Genomic DNA, 23,691 nt, shown 5'->3' with positions numbered 1-23,691 from the left:
AATGATTGCTGGGAAAGTTGGGGTGAGCATTCTTTGGGGGGGGTCTAGGCTGCCTCCTTAATAGGGCTCTCTGTCTCCTTCTCCCCCCCCCCCAACTAGGAAAGCTGAATCAGGGCAGTGTGTGCGCCGCGAAGTCCCCATCTCCACCGAGTGCTGGGGGATTTCCTTCTGCACCAAGCTCTGTTGCTCTTGGCCCGGCTCCACCTTTTCATACACAAGCGAGGTAGTGTGAGGTTAGCCTGGCGAGGATTCCAACAGAAAGCCAAGCGTCGGCCGGCAAAGCCAGCTGGCTGCTGGCTTTGTGGGACAGGGGGAAGGAGGTCACCGCCGGCTTATGGTGGAACAGCGGGAAGGGAGAGCACAGAACGGCCTGGAAATTGTGTGCTGCTAGAAAAGGACCCTACCGATCTGCCCAAGACATCATCTCTGGGGCCGATGCAGAGTTTCTAGCGTGCAGGGGATGCCACCACCTCTCCTGCCCATGCGTGTGTGAAGCTCTGTCCTTTCTGGGGTCCAAAAGCTGCTCTGCAATGGGCCAGGCTGGGTGGCTTGGGTTGCTGACATGACCTCTGGTGGCTGAAAGGGGGCGGAACGGAGTCCTTTGAGATGTAGCTGCGGTTTGTGGGGGAGATGAGCTGAAATATCCTGTCTGCGATTTGCTCAAGTCACCTGCAGAGCAGGGATGGGCTCTGAACAGGTCTATCCCATTCGCTGATCGCCAGGCTTGGGGGGGTTTGAGGGCTGAGCCGGCAAACACTTACACGAGATATTGTTAACGACACTTGCCTCCTTTGTGAAGTGCTTTGAGATCTGCAGATGCAAAGTGCTATATAAGAGCTCGGGATTATTATATAAGCTTCATGAGTAAAGTTTAGCACACCTATGTTTGGAGGACTGGGCCTTGATTTGTCATTCTTACGAGTTTTGTCTCGCGAGGGATCCAAGCCACAAATTTCAGGTCTGGATTAGGCTCTGGATCCAAACTTTCCCAAAATACAGGGAAGTTTGGAGTTGGGGGCTGAGTTTCTCAGATGCCACAGCACTAAGGGGTTCAAACACTAGGGGGATGGGCTGCCTTACAAAAATGAGAAAGACAGACAGGCTCAGTCTAGACACAGGGGCCAGTAGTGAAAAATCAGATAATGATCTTGACTATGCCAGAAGTGGGGGGAAATTCACCAGAGCAGAGGTCTTGGGTCTAACTCGGATGGAGAGCGAATGATGTTTTTACTTCCAAGGTCTTTTCCTCCCAGCCCCTGAGTCTTAATGAAATTAAAAATGTTGCAATCAGGAAATTATCCCCACCTCCAACATCAACAGATAAAAAGGGCCAGATTCTACTCTTACTTCCCTTGGTGTAAAAACCAGAGTTAATTCCAACAAAGTCAGCAGAATCACTCTGATTCACCCCAATGCGAGAGCAGAATTTGACCCCAAGTATTACTCATTCCAAATGCAAAGGCCTGAAAAATTCAAGATTCAGAAAGAAAATCAAACTGTTGCACAATAATTAACTCCATATTCCTTGACTGTCAGTTGGAACTGACAGCAAAGGAGGGCCCCCACAGCCTGTCTTAAGTATTTACACAGCTCCAATTACTAGCGTACTTATTAATTATTATTATTTGTACTGCAGTAGCACTTAAGAGACTCAGTCATGGACCACTCTCCACTATTCTAGGTGCTACACAAACACAGAACAAAAAGACAGTCCCTGCCCCAAACACCTTACAATCTACAGTATTTATTGGTCTACAGGGATAGCATGTTGCATCATAGGGTTTTATCGGTCCCTATCTCTACTGCAAGATTATAAACCATGGAATTCTTTTGGGCAGAGGCAAGAATGGATGCTGCTTTTTACTCTGTGTTTGTACAGCCCCCAGCACACCGGGGTCCTGATTTGGATCGGAGGCCTGTAGGCCCTACTGCAGTACAACACATAATAGTAATAACTGACCAATTAAATCAAACTCTTTCTCAAACCCGTTAAGAATTAGAGTTAAGGAGGAACTGAAACGTTTTTTAACCCTGTCAAAAGCTCAGAATTCCACATGCTATGCCTCCCCATGAATATTAATGTTAATACCTACCCGGTCTCCAGTCCTTTTCACTCGTAGCTCCCGAAGCACTTCACAAAGGAGGGTAAGCAGCATTAGCCCCTTTTTACAGATGGAGAAATTGAGGCACAGGGAAGCAAAGTGACCTACCCAAGGCCAGCAGCCATTCAACAGCAGAGGAGGGAGTAGAATGCATCCTGATTTGCAGGCCAACTTTCCTAACTAGCAGACTACGCTGCTCCTTGTCCCTAGCAGCGACAGGGGGAATGATGTCTTGTGAACTCAGGTCACGGGAGGCAAAGGAAGGAAAGTGTGATTTTCAACTCTTTCCTTCTGAGCTGAGGTTATTTGTGGTGCTCCCAGGCACCTGGGTCTCGGGGATCCCAAACAGCCAGTGGATTGAAATATTGCTTTGTGTAATGCAAGGTTTTCAGGTCCCCTTTAGGGCCCAGGCAGAGAGAGCTGCTGGGGCTGCTTTCTGTCACCTCCAGCTGTTTTTCGTTGCAGGCTTGTTGGCGGCCTTCCTTGCTGGCAGCGAAGAGCCTGTGCATGTTTTGGAAGCCTGACCATTCTGCCCTTCGCTTCCGACAACTTAAGCCTCGGTAACTTTGATTCTGTTCAAAATGAAGCGTAGCAAAGAGCACATTGCTTGAGGGAGCTCTCAGTCCTGGGATGTGTGCGCCTTTGTGGGTAGCAATGGATACAATAGATAGATGTGTTCAGCTCTGCGTGTGTGTTCAGATCATTGTGATTGTGAGTGTGGTGTAGATGTCTCAGTGTGTGTTTAGATAGCAGGGTACAGGGTGTGTGTACACACAGGTAGCTAGCAATTTGCGTCAATGTGTAGCTATGTCATTATCAGTGGGCCAACTCAGAAGTGACATAAAGTGTGAGTTATACACCATTAAGTGGGCGTGAGCTGGTGTAACTTACATGCTGAGGGAGTGGTGGGTACGACAGGGGAGGAGTAGCGGGAAATTCAGAGAGCAAGGGATGGCCTGATTTAGGTTACCCCTTCTCACCCTCTCTCGTCATGTCAGTTTGGGGGTGACTGGGGGGTGAGGGTGCTGGGGCGGTTGGGAGTGACAGCTGGACAGTTCTGTTCAGTGAGGAGAGACAGCAGAGTGGGAAAGGGGAGAAGCTCTTGGGCTCTGTTCTGGCATCTAGGATCCTGTTTCCTCTGCCAAGCAGTCCTAGCTGCCTGCCCTCTGAGGGCCCAGGGGAGGACGCACTACGGCCGAGGGGGTGATGTGGGGTGTTCAGTGCCTGATGGGGTCAGCTCCCCGGAAGGCTGCCCTGTGGGGTGGCTGGGTGCAGCTGGGATGTTGCCAGACTCCCCGCACCAAAGCAGCTAGACTCCCTTCCCCCATCCCCCACACTGATGTCCATAAGCTCGTCAGGACAGCGGGTAATGCGGAGATTTCTGTGCTTGGAGAGGGTTTATTTCCTGCCCTGTCGCACCCTCCCAAGGAGGGGCTGGGCGTTAGCCTGTCATCGGGATCTCTCCATCCCCCGTCCCTTTCCCTGGGACATGCTGGGCTTGGTCAAAGTACTGTCTGGCCATCAGGTGTCCTGAGATGCGTGGGCCACTGTGGGAAAGGCATTGACACCAGATCCCTTATGAGCCAGCAGTGCCCAACGCACCCACCAGCTCACCCAATGAGTCCTAGTAAATCCACTAAGACATCACTGGAACTCTTACCCCCAGACACCTGGAGAGCCCGCTCTGATGCAGCAATCAGGGGAGGGGTGGGGGGAAGGATCCAGGTGCATCCTGGTGGCGGGGGCAGGGTGGAAACATGGTAAAAGGATCTTTGACATAACGAGCCAGATTCTCATTACACTAGGGCCCTTTCAATGGCAACATAAAGCTGCATTAAAGGCGGTATAAATTCATGCCCATGTTAATGCCCTTTTACACTGCCCGAGGGGCCTTGGCATAAAGGAGAATCAGGCCCACAGAATCGATTCCTGTGTATGTTTACCCCACTAAAGGCATGTTTGCTCCATCCCTCTCTCTGGGGGCAACAGGGTATCATACTTGGCAAGCTATTCTCTGGAGGCAGCACCAAACCCCATGTGTGGGGAAACCCTAGAGAAACCAGAAGCAGAAGGTGACAAAGTAAATGCTAACGTGACCAGTGAAATGCTGGACGCAGCCCTCGTCCACGCAGGAGGCACTGGGGATACTGGGACCGTCTCACAGCCCAATATATCCTCTCTGTGACTCCGCTCAGACTACACACTGCATCCCCGCCCGGCAACGTTAATGTCACAATGTGACAGCACTACCTTGCCTCTCATTAAGGCATCGTCAGGGCAGAGCGATGCAAGGTTGGCAATCCAGCTGTCTGGCATCACTAGGCAGTTCTTTTTTTCCAGCAGTTAAAACACAACTGGGTGGCAATCCCTAAGGACAATTTATTAACTACACAGGTCTGGATAAGCATCTGAGTGCTTATCTCTGAGCATCCTGCAACCTCCTGGAATTCACGGCTCTCTAGTATATGCAGAACGCGGCGAAGAGACAAAGGAGCACAGGGCTGAGGTCTCTTACAGCTCAAGTAACCAAAGTGTGGTCTAAATGTCTCCCTATCCCATGCCAATTGATGTGAATGGAAACTGACTGACTTCCAGGGGAATTCTCCTAGTTTTTGGTCACCCTCAGCTTTAAGAGAGAGATATGGCCAATGGAGACCCATCTCAGCTCCTCCCGCTTGGCCAAGCATATCACAACGGAGCACTGCATGCTGGGACCAGTAACCTTAGTAGGTTGCACTTCTGTAATGAAGATCAGGGAAGCTGCAATCTGCTCCATTTTATGGGCAGTCTTAATTATTGATACCGCCCTTGGCTGGGCAAACTGGGAGGGCCTGTCTTACGATTCCCTTGGAAGCTCACCAGTCCGTTGCAGTTGCTGATGGCGACTTTGGAGTTCAGGTACTGATCTTGCAAGTGGCCTGCGTAGTGGCAGTCCTCGTGGAAGTCGTGCTGCCAGTCCACCCCGTCCCGCTTCCAGTACTCCACAGTGAAGTGCTCGGACAGCAGGTTGGAGTGCAGGGTCAGGTTGAGGAGGAACTGGGTGCGGTGGGCGGAGACTTTGTAGAAGACCCGCCGCTCAGCGGCCTCGTAGGACAGGGAGCCCAGGCTGCGCCGGGAACGCCGCTTCAGCTGGCTTCTCATGTCGAAGGTGAGGAAGTCCCCGTTTTGGTCCACTTGGATGGGGAAAGCGATTTCATAGTGATCGAGGCTGGAGAGGAACTCCTCTGGAGGGCAAAGCAAACACAGTGACAGTCACGTTCTGGAGAGACAGGGAGGCCAGGAGACCCAGGGGCATAGTAAAAGCTAATGCAGCTCTCAGCTGCAGGGGCATGTCAGAAGTAGGGAGAGGACCATCCTTCTCTATGGAGGTCTGGCAAGATTGCAGCTAGGGAAATGCACTCAGTGCTGCACATCTCAATAGCAAGGATGGCCCAGTGGAGGCAGGAAGGATGGTTGAGCGGTTAGGGCACAAGCCTGAGACAGAGGATCCCCTGCTCTGCCACAGACTCCGGTGAGACCTTGGGCAAGTCACTTAGGGCTAGTCTACACGAGAATCGCTACAGCGGCGCAGCTGCATGGGCGGCTCTCTCCCGTCGGCATCACGACTCCACCTCCCCGAGCAATGGTAGCTCTGTCAGCAGGAGAGCGTCTCCTGCCAACATAGCACTGTCCACACCAGCGCTTCGGTCAGAGTAACTTACGTTGCTCGGGGGGGGCGGGGGGAGAGGGGTGGCTTTTCCACACCCCTGAGCGACTTAACTTATACCAAAGTCAGCGCTAGAATGTACAAGTCACTTAATCTCTCTGTGCCTCAGTTTCTCATCTCTAAAATGGGGACAATTCCCTACATCAGAGGGGCACTGTGAGGATAAATATGTTGCAAATTGCCCAGTGTTCAGACACCACAGGAATGGGAGCCAGGTAAGCTGGAAAGCTGAAGGCAGAACGGGAGGATTGATTGGCAAGGAGGGCTAAAAAGCACTAACTAGGCAGAGCTAATCCAGACGGTGACCACGAAGCTGGAAGAAGGTGACATCTACCTACAAGCTCCTGAAAGGTGTAAATAGCAGAGGAGGAGCAACAAACCTTAGGAACAAGAGGCTAAAACCGAGCAAAGGAAACTGGGCCAATTTTCCTTATAGTTCAGTTGTATTAGTTTGCAGATCAATCTCCCCAGGGCAAGGATGGAAGCCTGATTGCTTGCGTTATTTAAACTAGACTGAACAACAGCCCGCTGTGAGGAACCACCTATGCTCTGGCCAGAGGATGGACTGAATGACCATAAAGGGCTTTTCCCATCTATCTTTTAGGATAGATTCAGAGGGGCATTTGAGTGTGCTGTACTTGGAGAAAGCCACATTCTCTTTTGGCAAATTACAGCTATTTAGTTCTGAAGTTCTTAGATCGGGGGTTCATACCCTGGGGCTCTGGGCTTGCAAAGAGGTGTCAAGGGATCGCGATCACCCTGCTGCCTTTCCCATATTGCTGTATGGGCCAGGGGTAGGCAGGATGTCCCCCCTGGAAGACAACTCATCCAGACATTTGCCTTATTTTACAACAGTGCTACATAAAAAGCACTAGCGAAGTCCGTACAAACCAAAATTTCATACAGGCAATAACTTCTTTATACTGCTCTATATACTACAATGGAAGTACAGTATTTATATTCCAATTGGTTCATTTTATAATTATATGGTAAAAATGTGAAAGTGAGCATTTTTTTTTCGGGAATAGCCTGCTGTGACACTTATGGGTTTTTATGCCTGATTTTGGAAGCAAGTCGTTTTTAAGTGAGGTGTAACTCGGGGGTACACAAGACAAATCAGACTCCTGAAAGGGGGACAATAGTCTGGAAAGGTTGAGAGCTGCTGTTCTAACCCTTCAGCATAGCCAGCGATTCTGATAAGCGACTGGGCATTTTTACAGGTTTCAGAGTAGCAGCCGTGTTAGTCTGTATACGCAAAAAGAAAAGGAGGACTTGTGGCACCTTAGAGACTAATCAATTTATTTGAGCATGAGCTTTTGTGAGTGAGCTGTAGCTCACGAAAGCTTACGTGCATTTCTGTTAGCAACTCAGCTAAAAGCAGTCTTAGGTTCCTTCAGAACTTTGGGATGTCCCATCTGGTCCTGATGACTCATTGCTGTTCTTATTCTTATTCTTATCATTTATATGACGGTAGTACCAAGAGAGATCTGGACCCCGTTGTGGTAGGCATGATTCAAAACCATGCTCAGAGGGTCCCTGCCTTGAAAATCTTACAATCAAAATAAGAGAGACAAAGGGAAGGGAAACCAGAGTTCAAGATCACACAACAGGCTAGTGGCACAATCAAGAATAGAACCTGCCCCAGCCAGTACTCTACCCACTAGGCACTTCTGCCACTTCAGCCACTTGTTGCACTTTAACTTATCAACTTCTTCTATCACCTCCTCCTATGACACTTCAGTCTCTGAAACAGTCTAACACCACTTATCACATGTGATCTAACAAGGTCACAGTCCAGAACGTCTGACTGCACTTGCAGGGGAACACAACACCTTCCTCCATCAAAGAGATTGGCTCCAGATAACTTTTAGTGCCTTGGTTCCCAAACTTTTTCATACCACGACCCCCTCTGGGCTCACCTGTGTTAACCAGGCCCCAGGGTCTGAGACAGAGCCCTGCAACCCAACCGGGACTCTCTGGGACCAGACTACACGTGTTGGGTTCGGGTTGCATCTAGGTTAACCACCGGTCCCTTATTTTAAAATGTATTGAAATGTATCAAAATGGATAATGACGGATACCATTTTAAAGATGAAATTGAAGCATATGATAATTGCATGATGTACTCAAGGACAGTAGAAATGTACATTTCAGTGACAAATCCATGCTGTGCTACGGGAACTGGGGTTTCCCTAAAATGTCCCTAAAAATGAAATGTTGTCCCAGATTTTTCACATGGTTTCCCCTTATTTCCATCCAACGAATCACCCTAGTTGGGCCAGGTTGTCTTCTGACCCCCTTGGGCTTGGCTTAGGTCAGCTCCCTTGCTCCTGCTCATGGGGTTGGCACAGTGGTGGCTACAAGCCCCATCCCTGCTGGCTGCCACCACCTTGCTGTGCCAATCCCCACACGGCGCAGCCAGACAGTGCTGGACAGTTGGAGCAGGGCAAGCAGCTGCCCTTGCAATTCAGCACGCACATCCTGTGACCTCCTGATGCTCTTTCATGACCTCCTTCCCTCCCGGCAGTATGACCCACAGTTTGGAAAACACTGCTCAAGAGGAAAAGGAGTACTTGTGGCACCTTAGAGACTAACAAATCAAGAGAAACTTCTCGTGCAGCTAGCAAACCATCACAGGAATTGGCAGAGTGGTTCAGACCTGTGCTCTAGCGAGCCCAGTATCCAGTTTTGGGGTAACCTACCTGCAGGGCATGTCCTCCTAACCCCCAGTAGCTAGAGGCTGACTTATGCCCTGAAGCATGAGCTATTCATGGCCTGGATCAGGAGAAGTTCTACCTGATTGGACTCACCCACACATTTTGTCCAAGGGACTTGCTGTTCTGTTTGCATCCTTTTCCTTGCTGTTTTCTAAGCAACCAGGGAGAAGCCAGGCTGCCCTGGCGTGGCTGCATTTTGCCTGGCTCCACAATGCCCATCTTCAAAGCCATCATAAATTTGGACTCCAAATTACACTGTCGCCACATGCCAAGTTCTGGAACGTTTACTTTCCTTCTAATGCATTTTCCAGCGTGGGATCTTGACAGAGTGGTTTCTTCGGCTACGGCTAATGGAACAATCCTTCCCACTGGCTGGGTCTAGGGGTTACGTCCCGACCTTCCAAACCATAAATACCTCTGGCATCTATTCTTTGGCCTGACCAACCAGAAGCGATGGTTTTATTTTCACTCCTTCTGCCTCGGCTTCCCCCACATCAGACCACATCTTGTGCGATGCAGCCGGGCAAACAAGAAAAGCTATTTCCACTTAAGGAATGACTGCAAGCCTGGAGAAACTTGCTGCTACCGGAAACATTTTGTTTTTCTTTGTCCTCTCGAGCCTGCCACATGGGCAGAAGGAAGCCTGGTTAGGAGAACAGGGGACTGGGAGCCAGGAGCTGGGCTCTCTCTGTAGATAAATCTCTGTATTAAGCATCTTTGCATAACTTCATTTGACTTTGTATTATGCCTCTTCAAATAACCTTGTATTAGGTCTATCCACGTGTGACCGCTGTTTTCATGAAAACTTTGTATTGAGCCTTGGTAAATGGGAACTTTGTATCAAATCCTTATATAGAAGCTTTGTATTGAGCCTTGGTATAATGTTATAGCCCCTAAGGATAGAATAAGATAGAAGAAAAATGTCTTTTTGCTCAGAAAAGAAAAGGAGGACTTGTGGCACCTTAGAGATGAACCAATTTATTTGAGCATAAACTTTTGTGAGCTACAGCTCACTTCATCGGATGCATGCAGTGGAAAATACCTAAATGTTGCTAAAAGAGTAGAATAAGATCACCCCCCTTTTTAATCAGTGGCCCTGTTGAATGAATGAGGTGTGAATGAGCAAGGCGTGGAAGGCAAGCACCTCCAGACAGCTGCAACCCTTGGAGAGCGGATGGAAGACAGACTCAAGAACAATAAAACTTGTCAAATGGGCTCATTAAAGAAGATCAGACATATTGACGGCCTTGAGAGTTAGACACGAGCACCTTCTTTTGAAAAACACCCTCTCTGAAAGTAAATATGGCAGCATTAAGACAACACCCAGAGGGAGACGCCACAGATGACCAATTGACACAGACACAGATTTTGGATCTGGGATAGACTTGCGTGAGAGGGAAGCTGCTATAAATGTGAGGTGTCTTGCAGAGGACCCCGGGTCTCGTCTTGTCAACATCGGAGCATCGATCTGGATCGGCAGAAGCCCGGCTCCACGCCTCCCCCATCAAACTCATCTGGCCAGCGAAATTAAGGGGAGAGACTAGTTGGTAACAACAAGACAGAGTGTGCTTGTGTGCGTGTGTGTGTGAGAGAGAGCATGAGTGTAATATATATCATATGCATATGATACAGTGTTGATTGATACATGGATTACCAATAAACTTATCCCCCCTGAAAAGACCCTGTGCAGTACTTTAAGTACAACATCTGCCACCCACTTGTTGTGTGAGGCTAATCACAGAACAGAGAGATGGCACTGTCCACTGGTTAGGGCACTAGCTTAGGCTGAGAGAGACCCAGGTTCAAGTCCCTGGTTCAACACAGACACTCTGTGTGACCGTGGTCAAGTCACTTTGCCTTTCTGTGCCCCAGTTTCCTATTAATAAAATAGGGAGAACAGCATTGCTCTACCTAGCAGGGAGGTTGTGAGGATAAATACATTAAAGATTGTGAGGTGGTTAGATAGGGGGCTATGTATTCCTATTGCGTCTAGGAGCCCGTCAAAGACCAGCACCCCACTGCGCTAACCGTTGTACGAACACAGAACAGATCCTGCCCCGAACAGCTTACAATCTAAGTACCGAAGACTGACAGACACAGAGAGGTTCTTTCTATCAGCCTGTAAAGTGGGGATAAAAATTACAGTCTGCCTGATAGGGGGTTATGAGGGTTTATTAATGTGTGGGAAGTGCTTTGAGATCCTCAGCTAGAAGAGGGGCAAAGTTACTATTATACCCCCGAGATTCAAGCAGCTAGAAAAGTGGGACTGGTAGGTGTCAGGAGAGGGACCTCCACCTGCCCCCCAGTTCCTGGGAGAGAACGGATTTCACGGGCTGGTCTGACATGCTGCAAGCTCACGCCCGGCAAGGCAATCCAAAGGCTCCCGTTGAACGAGGGCTGGAGAACACTGGGGGCTGGGAATCGGCCACAGAGACTCTCTGCTGTAGGCCACTGGTTGGAATCTAGCCCTGCTTAATAGCGATCAGATGTCTGGTGGTCTCTCTTAAAGGGGTATTGTCCATTCACAGGCTGCACGTCTGTTGGAAAGTGGTTTAGCAGCTCTAGATACATCTGCCCCTGGGACCTGCTCCTGTGCTTCTCCCTTCCCTGCAGCATTACAGGGGCTCCCCCTCTCTTCCTACCCCGCTCCATTACAGGGGTTCCCCCGCTCCTCCTGCCCCGCTCCATTACAGGGGCTCCCCCTGGCCTGCTTCACAGTAGGGGCTCCCCTATCCAGCTCTGCCCTGCTGCATTACAGGGGCTCCCCTGCTCCCTCCTATCCTGGGGGACAACGGAGGCTTCCCCACCTATTGGCGTTATGGGGCCCCTCCACTTCCCTTGCCCAGCGTTACAGGAGAACTAGCCTGTTTGGCCCTTAGCCAGCCCTGTTCTTCCCAGGAAATCCAGTCCTGTTCTCTCTCCCCTTGCAGCCACTCATGCTGTATTAATAGGCCTTGGCAGACATACGTAGCATTGTGCCCACCTGTACCAAAGAGGTTTGCACAGGTGATAAGACGCCCGCTGTTTCCAGCAAGCTCTCTAGCAGCGAGCACATTACTAGAGGGAGTCCATACTAAGCCCCGGGGGAACAGAACCCGGTAGGATGTTCAGGCTGGAGGGCAGGAACACGCTCAGCCCCCATTCGAGGTCTCCCCTCCCACCTAGAGAGGGAAGATGGATCTGCAAGGGCGTGCGAGGGGGTCCAGGTAGGGGGGCAGAGATAGACAGAGAGGAAGCAGCAGACACAGAGTAGGAGTGTGGGGAGGAAGGGAGACAGTGAGGAGGAGCTGGAAAGAGGTGAAGGGGGACTGGGAAAGAGGGAGCCAAGGCGGCCCAAGGAGGGGAAGAGAGTGAGCATGACCAGGGAAGGGGAGATGGGAAGGAGCTCCCTACCAAGTGGCGTCCTTCTTTCCAGATAGCCCAGGACCTTGTCTCAGTTCCTGCACCTCGTACCACCGCATGGTCACCGCTGGGATTATGGGATTAAAGGAAGCCACAGCCTCCTTGGCCTTGTTACCACAGCAGAGACGAGCCCCGGCAGCAGCCCACTGACACGTTTCATAATGGATCGGTGAGAAAAATGTGCTCTGGGACCCCACACCTTGAGTCAGCTTGGCAACACAGAATGGCAGTACTGGGTCAGACCAATGGTCCATCTAGCCCAGTATCCAGTCTTCTGACAGTGGCCAGTGCCAGGTGCTTCAGAGGGAACAAACAAAACAGCCATTATCAAGTGATCCACCCCCAGTCATCCAGGCCCCGCACCCGTCAGTCAGAGGTTTAGGGCTACTCAGAGCATGGTTTTACATTCCTGCCCATCCTAGCTAATTGCCATTGATGGACCTATCCTCCAGGAATTTATCTAGTTCTTTTTTGAACCCAGTCATACTTTTGGCCTTCACAACATCTCCTGGCAAGGAGTTCCACAGGTTGACTGTGAGTTGCATGAAGAAATACTTTCTTTTGTTGTTTTAAACCAGCTGCCTATTAATTTAATTGGGTGACCCCATAGTCTTGTGTTATGAGAAGGAGTAAATAACACATCCTCATTCACTTTCTCCGCACCAGTCATGATGTTATAGACCTTGATCATCTCCCCTCTTAGTCGTCTCTTTTCTAAGATGAACAGTGCCAGTCTTTTTACTCTCTCCTCCTATGGAAGTGGGTCCATCCCCTTAACCAATTTTGTTGCCCTTCTTTGTGTCTTTTCCAATTCTAACATATCTTTTTTCAGACGGGGCAACCAGAGCTAGACACAATATTCAAGGTGTGGCCATACCATGGATTTATATAGAGGCATTAATGATATTTTCTGCCTTATTATAAATCCTTTTCCTAATGGTCTCTAACATTCTGTTAATTTTTTAGACTGCCGCTGCACATTGAGCAGATGTTCTCACAGATCTATCCACGCTCACTCCAAGATCTCTTTCTTGAGGGATAACAGCTAATTAGAGCCAATTGTTTTGTATGTGTAGTTGGGATTATATTTTCCAATGCGCACTACTTTGCATTTGTCAACATTAAATTTCATCTGCCAAATTTGTTGTCCCATCACCCAGCTTACGGAGAGCCCTTTGTAACTCTTTGCAATCAGCTTTGGACTTAACTCTCTTAAGTCGTTCTGTATCATTGTACATTTTGCCACCTCACTGTTCACCTCCTTTTCCAGATCATTTATGAATATAGTGAAAAGCAAGGGTCCCAGTACAAATCCTGGTGGGAGAGCACTATTTATCTCTTTCGAATGTGAAAATGGACCATTTGTTCCTACCCTTTCTTATCTTTTAGCCAGTTATTGATCCATGAGAGGTCCTTCCCTCTTATCCCATGACTGGTTACTTTGCTTAAGAGGCTTTGGCGTGGGACCTTGTCAAAGGCTTTCTGAAAGTCCAAGTACACCATATCCACTGGATGACCCTTGTACACATGCTTGTTGACTCTCTCTAAGAATTCTAATAGACTGGTGAGGCATAATTTCCCTTTACAAAAGTTGTGTTGACTCTTCCCCAACATATCGTGTTCATCTATGCATGTGATGTGTCTCAAGTCATCTCCCACTGCTTTCTATTTTCCTCTGCTCACACCAACACTGACTAAATCCTGCCATTTCTGTCTCTAGGGCATCCATTCCTCCATACTCCCACAGAACGGCTTTCACTGTTTCACACCCTGACTACTGCAGTCCCTGATCCTGGGCTTCCTGCTTCTCACCTCACTCCTCTCTAGTCTGTCCATAAATGATCTAATCCTGACTGTGTCTAGCTTCAACTTCTAGATATCAGATCTTTTTATACCTTTGTCTGCTAGAATGTTCATCATGTGTAGGTACTCAGACACTGGGATCAAGTCACCTTTAATCTTCTGTTTGAGAAGCTAAATAGATCAAGTTCCTTGAGGCTATCACTAAAAGGTATGTTTTCCAGGCCTTTAATCATTTTCGTGGCTCTTCTCTGAACCCTTCCCAATTCATCAACATTCTTCTTGAATTGTGGACACCAAAACTGCACACAGTATTCCAGTAGCAGTCACAGGGGTTACAAACACAGAAGTAATATAGTGCCTATTCCCGTCATATTCTGACTCCCTTTGACAGACATTGATCTACACCTCCACTGATGGGTTGGATTGCATCTGAACAGCTGGGCCCCCCAATCCACCTCTAGTTTGCAGAAGTGACAGGAACTGTCCGTGGTACCATAAATTGGTGGATGTCTATCCCATGAATATGGGCAGCAGCTTGGATTGCTCTAGACCAGGATCAGATCAGATCAGATTACTGCTCTGGCACCATGCCTAGTCCAGCAAAATCATACCAAAATAATGTTCCACAATTGAGAGTGCTGGCTAAATGCATTTACACGTGGGTCCCACCTATAATGAAAGGCAGTGTGCTTTCGTGACTGGAGCACAGGGATATTATAGATTCCAAGGGCAGAAGAGACCAATCTGATCATCTAGTCTGACCTCGTGTGTAACACTGGCCAGATAACTGCTCAGAAATAATTTCTGCTTAAACTAGAGCACATCTTTTAGAAAAACACACAACCCTGAGCCAAGACATCCAGAGCTCTAATCCTACTCTGATACCAACTAACTGAGCAGCCTTGGGCACATCACACAGGCCAAAACTAGTGGGTGCTCCTGCAAATGTTGGTTTTTAATTGCCCTGTGCCTCAGTTTCCACATCTGCCAAATGGGGAGTGTCGGGGGATCCACTCACTGCGGATGGTGCCTCCTCCTGGTTGCTCTGGGGGTTAGCTCTTTCCTGGTCTGAGGCCCCCTTCTGCCACTCTCACCCTTGCTGTCTCTCTGGGGCCCCGCTCTCTCCGGGAGCTGCAGTCTCCTCTTCTTGACTTGACCCTCCAGCCAGCTCACTAGCCAGGTTTCCTTCTTACAGGGTACCAAAGTATCTCCTGACAAATGGGCTCAGGCAGTCTTCCCAGTCACTGCCCAGCTGGTGCCACTTCTTCAGCAGTTGGTACAGGAACCTGGGACCTCCCTCTCCTCCAGGTTCCAGCTCAGGTGGCTTCTCATCAGCAGCCAGGGTCTGCCCTACCGTATCTCTTGCTGCTTTTCCCACCTTTCTGAGTTTGCCAGCCCAAACTCCTCTCCTCCCAAGGAGTAACTGTGGACTACCCTCTATATTACCCCAAACACACGTCTCTTCACTCAGGGAGCGACTGCAGCCTACTTTCCAATCCCTGCAGCCCCTTTCTGCTATCAGGTCCCTGGCTTTATAGAAGCCCCGCCTGTTCCCACATAGGAGAGCTTCCCCCAGTTAGGGCTTTCCTCTCAGCCTTAATTCTCCCAGCCTGCCACTTAATAGGCCCACCTGGCCCCCATTAACCCCTTCAGGGTGAGTGTGAGGTGGACACCCTCTCACAGGGAAGCTGCTACTTTGCCCCTTCCAAGGCTGCTGTGAGGATTATTTACTCCCTCTGTGGATAGCGCTGTGAAGCTAAATGCTAAGGATTACTATTCCTAGCAGGGAGCCTAGAATTCACAAGAGGGAGACAGCCTATCAAAATATTTTGATACCAAGAGGTGGTTTGGGTGGTCCCGTGGAGAGGGCACCGGGCTTGGGAATGAGGAGACAGAGTTCTGTTCCTGGCTCTGCTACTGACCTGGCTTGTGCTCTGCCCTGTAAAAGGAGAGAGGAAGGGGAGACACACCCACTGCCCCAAGCCTCAACCTCCTCCCACGCCGCTCTGAGCACCGGGAATCCTGGCTGCCCATGACAAGTGCTCCAATGCAGCTGTGTGTTTTCAGTGCACAACTCTGGGGTATAGCAAACATTTGAGGCAGCTTAAAATAAACTGAATTGATGATCAAAATCAATAACCTCGGGGCTGTTGTCCTGACTGACTCTTCACGGACACATCAAATTCGCTCCAAATGCGCTGAATTTCCAGCGCCTCACACAACCAGGGGGCCTTGCTGCAGAACCTTGCCACGGAACAGGGGGTTATATAGCCCCTGAAGAGAGCATGGATCAAATCCTAGCTCTTAGTTCATAAAAAGTGTAGTTACTACTGGCAACTGCTGCAAAAAATGAAAATCTAAGACCATCCCTGGCGTCTATTTCAAGTGGTGCAGAAATCATATTCCACTAGCCACAGGCTGAGGAGTCTCTGGCCCCATTTAATAACAGGGCTGATACAAGGTTGGAAACCAGGGATGTAAATATCATTTAAAAAGTTAACCATTTAAACAATTAAAATGATATTGTTTAACTGGTTAACTGATGAAAGGGGGAGGGGCTAGGGCTGCTCTAGCCGGCCCAGGGCTGGGGTCGCTCTGGCTGGCTTGGGGCTGGGGGTTAATGGTTAGGATGGGTTAATGGTAAGACTAATGCTGACCGGTCAACTGTTTAATATTTTACATCCCTATTGGAAACATGACCTTGAAAAGACGATTAAGAACCTGCCTTTGGTTTCACAAAAGGAATCCACAATATCTGTTCCAAGTGTGAGTTAGGTTTCAGAGTAGCAGCCGTGTTAGTCTGTATTCGCGAAAAGAAAAGGAGGACTTGTGGCAGCTTAGAGACTAACCAATTTATTTGAGCATGAGCTTTCGTGAGCTACAGTTCACTTCAACTGGGAATGTATCCAATGAAGTGAGCTGTAGCTCACGAAAGCTGATGCTCAGATAAATTGGTTAGTCTCTAAGCTGCCACAAGTCCTCCTTTTCTTTAAGTGTGAGTTAGCAAGCAACCTCCCAAACGATTTGGTATTCAGATGCCCCGCATCCCAAATACCCATTCAAAACGCCATAGGGTCCAACCCCAGGGGTCGTCACAAAGGCATTTACTCAACAGAGAAGTCCATCAACTTTTCAAGTCTGGAGACTGGGTTTCAAATCCTGGCTCAGGTCAAATGGTGGTCAGGGCTCTGGTGATCTCAGCAGGCCACCAAAACAACTCTACAGTGTAGCAGAATTGGCAGTCTCTGCTCTGCATAAGTCCAGGGCTAAAAGAGTAGTGGGTGCTGCAGGTCAGGGCTCTGGAGTGAGGTGCGCTGAATGAACTGCACCAGATCCCAGGACTGAAGCTGCAGCAGGTACTGTAGATTTGGACTGAGATGCATGGACAGAACTGAGTGGGGGCCAACGCTTGGCAGCAGGGGGTGTTCCAGGTGAGAACTGAGGTGCTTTGACAGAACTGCATGGGGTAGGTAAGTTTTCATTGGAGTTTATTTAGTGCAGTGAATAAGGTCACGCAACTGGAGCGAGGTGTGAACTCACTGATGCAGGAAGCCCAGAACATTCAGAACAGGAATTGCCAGAGCCTTTGGCTAAAAGCACCAGAAACTGTGTTTGTTTCCGATTCAATTTCTTTTCTGCCTTTATAAAACTGTGAACTGCACAGCAACAGTGGTGGTTCTGCTTTCAGTCACCTCTTAGTTTACCCCCGCACAGGCTGCAGCTGGAGGAGGCCGTCCCACGGATTTGGAGCACAGATGTGGCACTCGGACTGTATTCAGAACTCAGAATAGTTTTGTGGCTTTGTCCTTTCTCTTTGTTCATCTCTGTTAGAACTCTGTGTAACAAGCAGACCACAGCCTGATGGCATTAGCCATGTGTGCGAGGGGCCTTAATATAGCATTGAATTTAGCCCGACTGCAGCTAGCCCCATCACCCTGAGTGCACACAATTCCCTGGGGATAATCCAACACCTGTACAAGTTCACTTAAACCCATGCACACTGCATACAGACCGACAATACTCACATCCGTATCCACACACTAACTCATAAATGCATTCAAACAGTCACTGCCAGATGACACGCACATGTTCACAAAAGTACACAGACGGTACAAAAGTACCACCCACACGCAAGCACGCTCAAACCCATAAAATCACCTACACAATTGCAGCCATCTGCACAGACACAGACATTCATATGCTAATACAGACATGCACACACAGAGAAATGCCTGCAAACACACACACACGTCGATATGCACATACACACGCGTCTCCCTTTTCATAAGGCTCTTCGCTATAAAGCTCTTACTCATACTGGGATGCTCCACTCCACTGAAGTGCAATGCGAGGACCCTCATTCTGCTTGCTAAAAGGCACCTACCTCTTGCTCTCTCTAGCTGTCATCCTGGGGCTTGATACAGCCCTTATCGATTTGCTGGCTAAGCACTGCCTAAAATCAAGGAGCATTAAATCCCACAACAAAGCATCTCTCTTTTCACAGGCAGAGAGGGGTCTATATCTATGTTACAGGTGTAACAGAGCCAGCCCTAGGGATTCCCCTACTGCAGGCCAAGCAGAGGTGGATCCAGGGGTTCCCTAGCACGGTGGCTCTCAACCCTTCCAGACGACTGTCCCCCTTTCAGGAGTCTGACTTGTCTTGTGTACCCCCAAGTTTCACCTCACTTAAAATCCCCTTGCTTACAAAACCAGACCTAAACATACAAGTGTCACAGCAGGCTAGTACTGAGGAATGGCTGACTTTCTCATTTTTACCCTCTCCTTATAAAATCAATCAGAGCAGTATAAACAAGTCACTGTATGGAATTTTCGTTTGTACGGACTTCGCTAGTGCTTTTGACGTAGCCTGTTGTAAAACTAGGCAGATATCTCGATGAGTTGATGGACCGCCTGGAAGAGCTCTGAGTACCCCCAGGGTACATGTACCCCTGGTTGAGAACCACTAGACTACTACAGCAGGACTAGCTTGCAGGTTTTCCCACCTTAGAGCCACCACTAGGGATTCTCCCCCCCCCCCCGCCCCCCAATTCCAGCCCATCTTCCCCTCCCCTGGGGGAAATCCCTACCTTGTGACTGGAATTTGTAACCGGGAGAGTCGCACACCGCTGTGGTGAAGATGAGAGTCCATGTCAGAAGCCTCCAAGCTGTTGCCATGGTTAGCGATGCTCGTCTCAGCGCAGGGAGCATTGTACCAGCCTAAAGGGCTCTGTCCCAACATGTCTCTCTTTGGGCCACCGCTTATGTAGAGACAGGAGTCCTTGGTCTCTTCCCAGACATCCTCAGCCGCTCCGTGCTCTCCCCAAAGCAGCGAAGCCGATAGGGTCTTTGTAGTGCGCTGTACCCGGGCCGGCGTAATGGCTTCAACATGTGCTAATTAGAATCAAAGGCTCTCGGCGGCATTGCCTCTGCGGAAGAGAGGGTGAGGAGAGGGAGTGGGAGAAAGAGAAGCGGAGTAAAGGAGAGAGAGAGGGAATGGTGGGGAAAAATGGAGAAGGAAAGGAGAGAGAAAAAAAGGCAGGGGAAGCTAGGGAAAGCAGAGTGGGCAGGAAGGGAAGAGTGAGTGTGTCAGAGAAGGAAAGGAAAAGAGGGGTGGGGGCGGGGGAAGGGTATAAATTAAATCAACCCCGTCATTTCATAGCATATTAAAGCCCCGTTAGTCAAGGGGCCTGATCTCCGGGATCCTTCCCTTTGGGTCATCATTCATACCAGTGAAGAGTGGCTGCCTTTCTCACTGGCTGGCGCTGTACCCCCTTTGCACCCGCCGGCCTGAATGCTCAGCTATACCGAGGTCCCTTATACTGCTTGGGCCATGTAAAGGGACCTTAAAGTAATGGCAACTGCCATTTGCACCCACTTTGAGGCCCCTTTGCCCTGCCAACATGGTATCAGTCGTTCTTAGTGTAAACGAGGCCCATCCCCTTTCTTGTCTTTGTGCCAGGCAAAGGAGCACCAGGCCCAAGATCTACTTGATCTCTTCAAAACAAATGACCAATGCAGGCACAACACTGCTGCTCTGGCAGAAACGTTTTAAGGAGGCGCAAGGGTTATGTTTCAGAAGCTGCCGCTCAGAGAATCCCCTCAGCAACACAGCGAGCTGGCTGGCTCAGCAGCAGAGATCTCAAGAGAGAGAAACAGGGCAGAGCAGAAGTAGAAGGCACAAGGTGGAGCAAAGGGTCTGAGTTCAAATCCACGCCCTAGGGCAGTCTCCCCTCAGAATGTCATGTGTCCCCTAGAGGGGAATATAATTGCTCATGGGCCATGGGAGTCCAGAGAGCACCCCACTGCTCAGATGCTTATCAGGCCATCTTCAGTCTAAATAACGGGGCTGGAAGTTTTGGCATATCCTCCATTCGGCTCCAGGTGGCAATACCAGTGGTCTCTATGAAAAAGTCAACACTTACCACCCAGTGGCATCTGAGATGCCACCACCATTTTCAGTCCTTAGAACAAGAAACAGATGAAACAAATGAATGGTATCATGTGGGAAACATTGACTCTGTAATGCAGTGATACTCAAACCTCTTTGGTTCGGCAGCCAAATTAGCAATCATCATTACCCCAAAGAGCCACAGTCGTGTGAATTCATTGTCGATTTGCTATATATTCAATCACACAGGGTTTTAATATCACATGCTGCAAAGAGCCGCAGGAGATGCATTAAAAAGCCACTTGCGGCTCCCGAGGCTCAGTCTGAGTGTCACTGCTGTAATGGTTCCACAGTATTGTGAGCACAGCCACCTCTGTCAGGGTACTCAGTCAGAGCTAAAGGATGCAGTCAGTGCATTTTGCCTTTTGAGCTGTTCCTAAGTAGATCAGGAGATTCTTGATAGTATTTATTTGAAATGATTTGTGAAGAGTCTTGGCCTCTGGATCAATTCCACACAGAAATATCAATTATCCGCAATGGCAATGTAAGGAATTCACATGGGGTTGGATGGTTATATAGGGGCGTGGTTTCATTTCTGTTTGCTGATTGGATGGCCTTTGCAACTGACCAATGCTGCACAAATTTACCGACTGGATACAGAATTCCAAATGTACTCCCTAACAATATTTGACTTTAAATGTCCTGTTTGCAAGTATCATCTCTAACCAAGCACAAATGTTCCTGGAAAGAGAACACAAAAGGGTGAAAGCTGCAATCAAATTGAAACTGGATTTCAATTTGAACGGGTAGTCACGGACATTGTTTTTCAGTATTTGCTCAATTCCAGCAATGGCCTACTCCATTGCTGGATGGGAAATGCAGAAGGTGTGTTTTTTTCAACCTTAAGATAGTTATTTTGGGTCCGAGTGAGAATTTTGACTGAGGGTCTGCAAATGGGAGTGACTTTTATGTTAACCAGAAAGATCTGAATAACTACTCATCCCTCTGAACACTTTGAATAATGAAGCATTTTGAATCATTAACCACTAGTCTTGTCCCATATTCTTAACGCCTCTTATGCTTTTAATTAGTAAAGGAGGGAGGTATAGTCTAGTGGATAGACTACAGGATTGGGGAGTCAGGACTTTTGGGTTCTATTCATATCTCTGTCACTGACTGACTCGCTCTTTGGTCTCAGACTGGTCATTAACCTCTCTGTCCTTTGGTTTCCCCATCTGGAAAATGGAGTTAATATTATTTATATTATTTTATATCTTAAGATTCTCCACTGTCCATTTACACCCAGATCATAAGCAAGAATTTGGCCCAAGAGCCACCATCCTCTCACCCCTCACTCCCTGGGTCCTGCTGTAGCATGGTGATGCATTATGCAGCATTTGGGATGTCACTGCCAGATCTGGGGTGACAGACTGGGATGCTACAAAACAGATAGAGCGTGTGAATGCTCCGGCAAAAGGCTGCGGAAGATGGGCTGCGTAGAAGAATACGTGAATTCAAACAGAAAGAGCTTTTATGCTAACAGGAGGATGGCAGGTGATGGGTAAAGGGAATGGCCTGCAGTTCACAGTAGGGTTGTGCATTCTGCAAGAACGGGAAGAAACCTGAATTGCTCTGTGTTTTGTACTTCTGTTTCTAGGTTTGGGGAGTTAATTTTGCTTTAGAAAGATAAAATAAACCAAAGACACAGCTTCCTTGTGGCATTTCCCCCAAGAATTTAAATACCACAATCTTGTGTTTAGTCCCATAAGTGGTTCCTTCAGACATTATGATAGTTAATATTTTGTTATATTAAATACTAATTGGACAGGAGAAGGAATGATGCAGTATCTATCTGTGAACACTAGAGGGAATCTGGGGGAAAAACAGGAGATGGTGCAGAGCCTGCTGTAATTTGTGTAATTTGTCTCAAAGTTTCTTTAAGACCCCCCTGGCCCCATCACTGCAGCCTGACTAGCTGACATCACAAACCCCGTCATGGCTCACCCTGTTTTCTCAGGTTACTCTGTCCACTACCAACTGAGAAAGACAAGCCTGGGGCAGGGTGGCTGTGTCATTCCCATCCCACCTCCATGCAAGAGAGGTTCCCTTGAGCAAGAACAAAATGTCCCCTGAGCCCATTATTCACTTGGCCTGTGAATCCAGAAACGTCTGGGATCTCCAAAAAGCAATGCTGTCCTGGCAGAACTGAGAGAAGTATTCTCCAGGCATGATGCTGGAGTCCCCAAGGCTTCCTGATTTCAGTGCATGCCCGAGCAGCTCTTCTGAGAAACTAGCATGGAGCTTCATCTCAACCTTCTCCTCCCAGAGCTTTTCCCGGGTAGTGTCCAGTCTAGCTGTTTGGCCAGTCACACTCTAGACATTATCTTTAGCCTGGATTTGGGCACTGGGAGTCCTTGTTAGACAGTCAACTCATCCAGGATAGCGTCAGCTCTTTCACCCTACTGATAACAGTCTGACCATATAGACTCAGGAAGCCAGCCAACTTTCAGAACATCCTAAAAGAAACTGGCCATCCAAATAAGCAGCCACGGCATGGAGATCTGGTCAAACATTTGGAACATATACTTTCCACTGTCACTGAAACCTTAGTACCAAAAGTCTCTGTCCTATCACTCCATAGACACCCATGGCTCTCAGATGACCTGTGGAAAGGAAGGAAGCATGAAGGTCAATAACAAAAACTGTGAACAGACGGTAACAGAAGCATAAGCAATTTGTTGCAAAGAATGTTGATCTCAGATCAGGTCACAAAAATCCAAGAGGACCCCTCAGGTATACTGACGGACACATACAGAACCCGTGATTCCATTTCTGTCCCCATGGATTTGGACTCTTCATATCAGATGCAAGTCCTGGAAGCACTGCAAGTTCTCAGAGACACCACATTCAACTTTGTCCCACATCCTTTTTGGCTTAAGGACAGCCTGTAACTCTTGGGCTCCTTGGATGAATGTAGACGTCTTCCCTCTCAAAGCCTTGCAAACTCCAGCTAGTAATTAAGAAACGATCGCTTGACACAAACTTGGCCAACTATCCAGTATGGCTGTCTACAGGCTGGTGTCTAACCTCCCATTTCTAAATTAGGTGGATGAGAAGCTAAGCTTCCAACCACACCTGATTGCCATCAACATTCTGTATCCCTTTAAATGGTAAGCCAGGTATGGCTCAGAGATGACCTTGGGTGTGTTATTAAATGATTGCTTCTTTGCTATGGACAGCGGGGAAGTGTACTCCTGGCACCAGGCCCTCCTCTCAGTCCAAACCAACCGAGTTGTAATGGGTATCTTCAGTTCTCTCTCTTAAATTCTCATTGGAGGAGTCCTACAAGGTTTTATCTTCTCACACATGTCGAAAAGACTATTAGAAACCCTGGGTCCAAATGCCAAGAGTAGGCAGATAGAACACAATTGTCTATGCCCTTCACATCCTACGCAGAAACCATCATCTCCCAATTATGCCATAGCCCCAGTGAAGTAAGTACATGGCTGCAGAACAGCTGGCCAAAGCTTGACCTTGGGTTACTCTGGTCACCAAGAACAGAGAAATCTGGGG

The 23,691-nt window shown here is 48.6% G+C and overlaps 1 protein-coding gene across 2 annotated transcripts in view; it reads right to left on the bottom strand.

Annotated features, from left to right (window-relative positions):
- Window positions 1–23,691, bottom strand: part of ADAMTS10 (ADAM metallopeptidase with thrombospondin type 1 motif 10) — a 134,302-nt gene that overhangs the window by 65,262 nt on the left and 45,349 nt on the right. Inside the window, exons 3-4 of one of the 2 annotated variants that reach the window (XM_073324036.1) lie at window positions 18,818–19,275; window positions 4,962–5,326 (exon numbers count right to left, since the gene is read on the bottom strand). In XM_073324036.1, coding sequence (XP_073180137.1) covers window positions 4,962–5,326; window positions 18,818–18,938 — 486 coding nt within the window. In that variant the 5' untranslated portion in view covers window positions 18,939–19,275. Of the gene's footprint in view, window positions 1–4,961; window positions 5,327–18,817; window positions 19,276–23,691 lie in introns of those variants that run through there. The other variant, XM_073324037.1, reaches the window with a different exon arrangement.

The sequence above is a fragment of the Lepidochelys kempii genome, chromosome 25 (genome assembly GCF_965140265.1).
Source record: "Lepidochelys kempii isolate rLepKem1 chromosome 25, rLepKem1.hap2, whole genome shotgun sequence".
Lineage (NCBI taxonomy): Eukaryota > Metazoa > Chordata > Testudines > Cheloniidae > Lepidochelys > Lepidochelys kempii.
The sequence above is the reverse complement of the archived record's forward strand: the minus strand, read 5'-3'. Positions and strand labels throughout refer to the sequence as shown.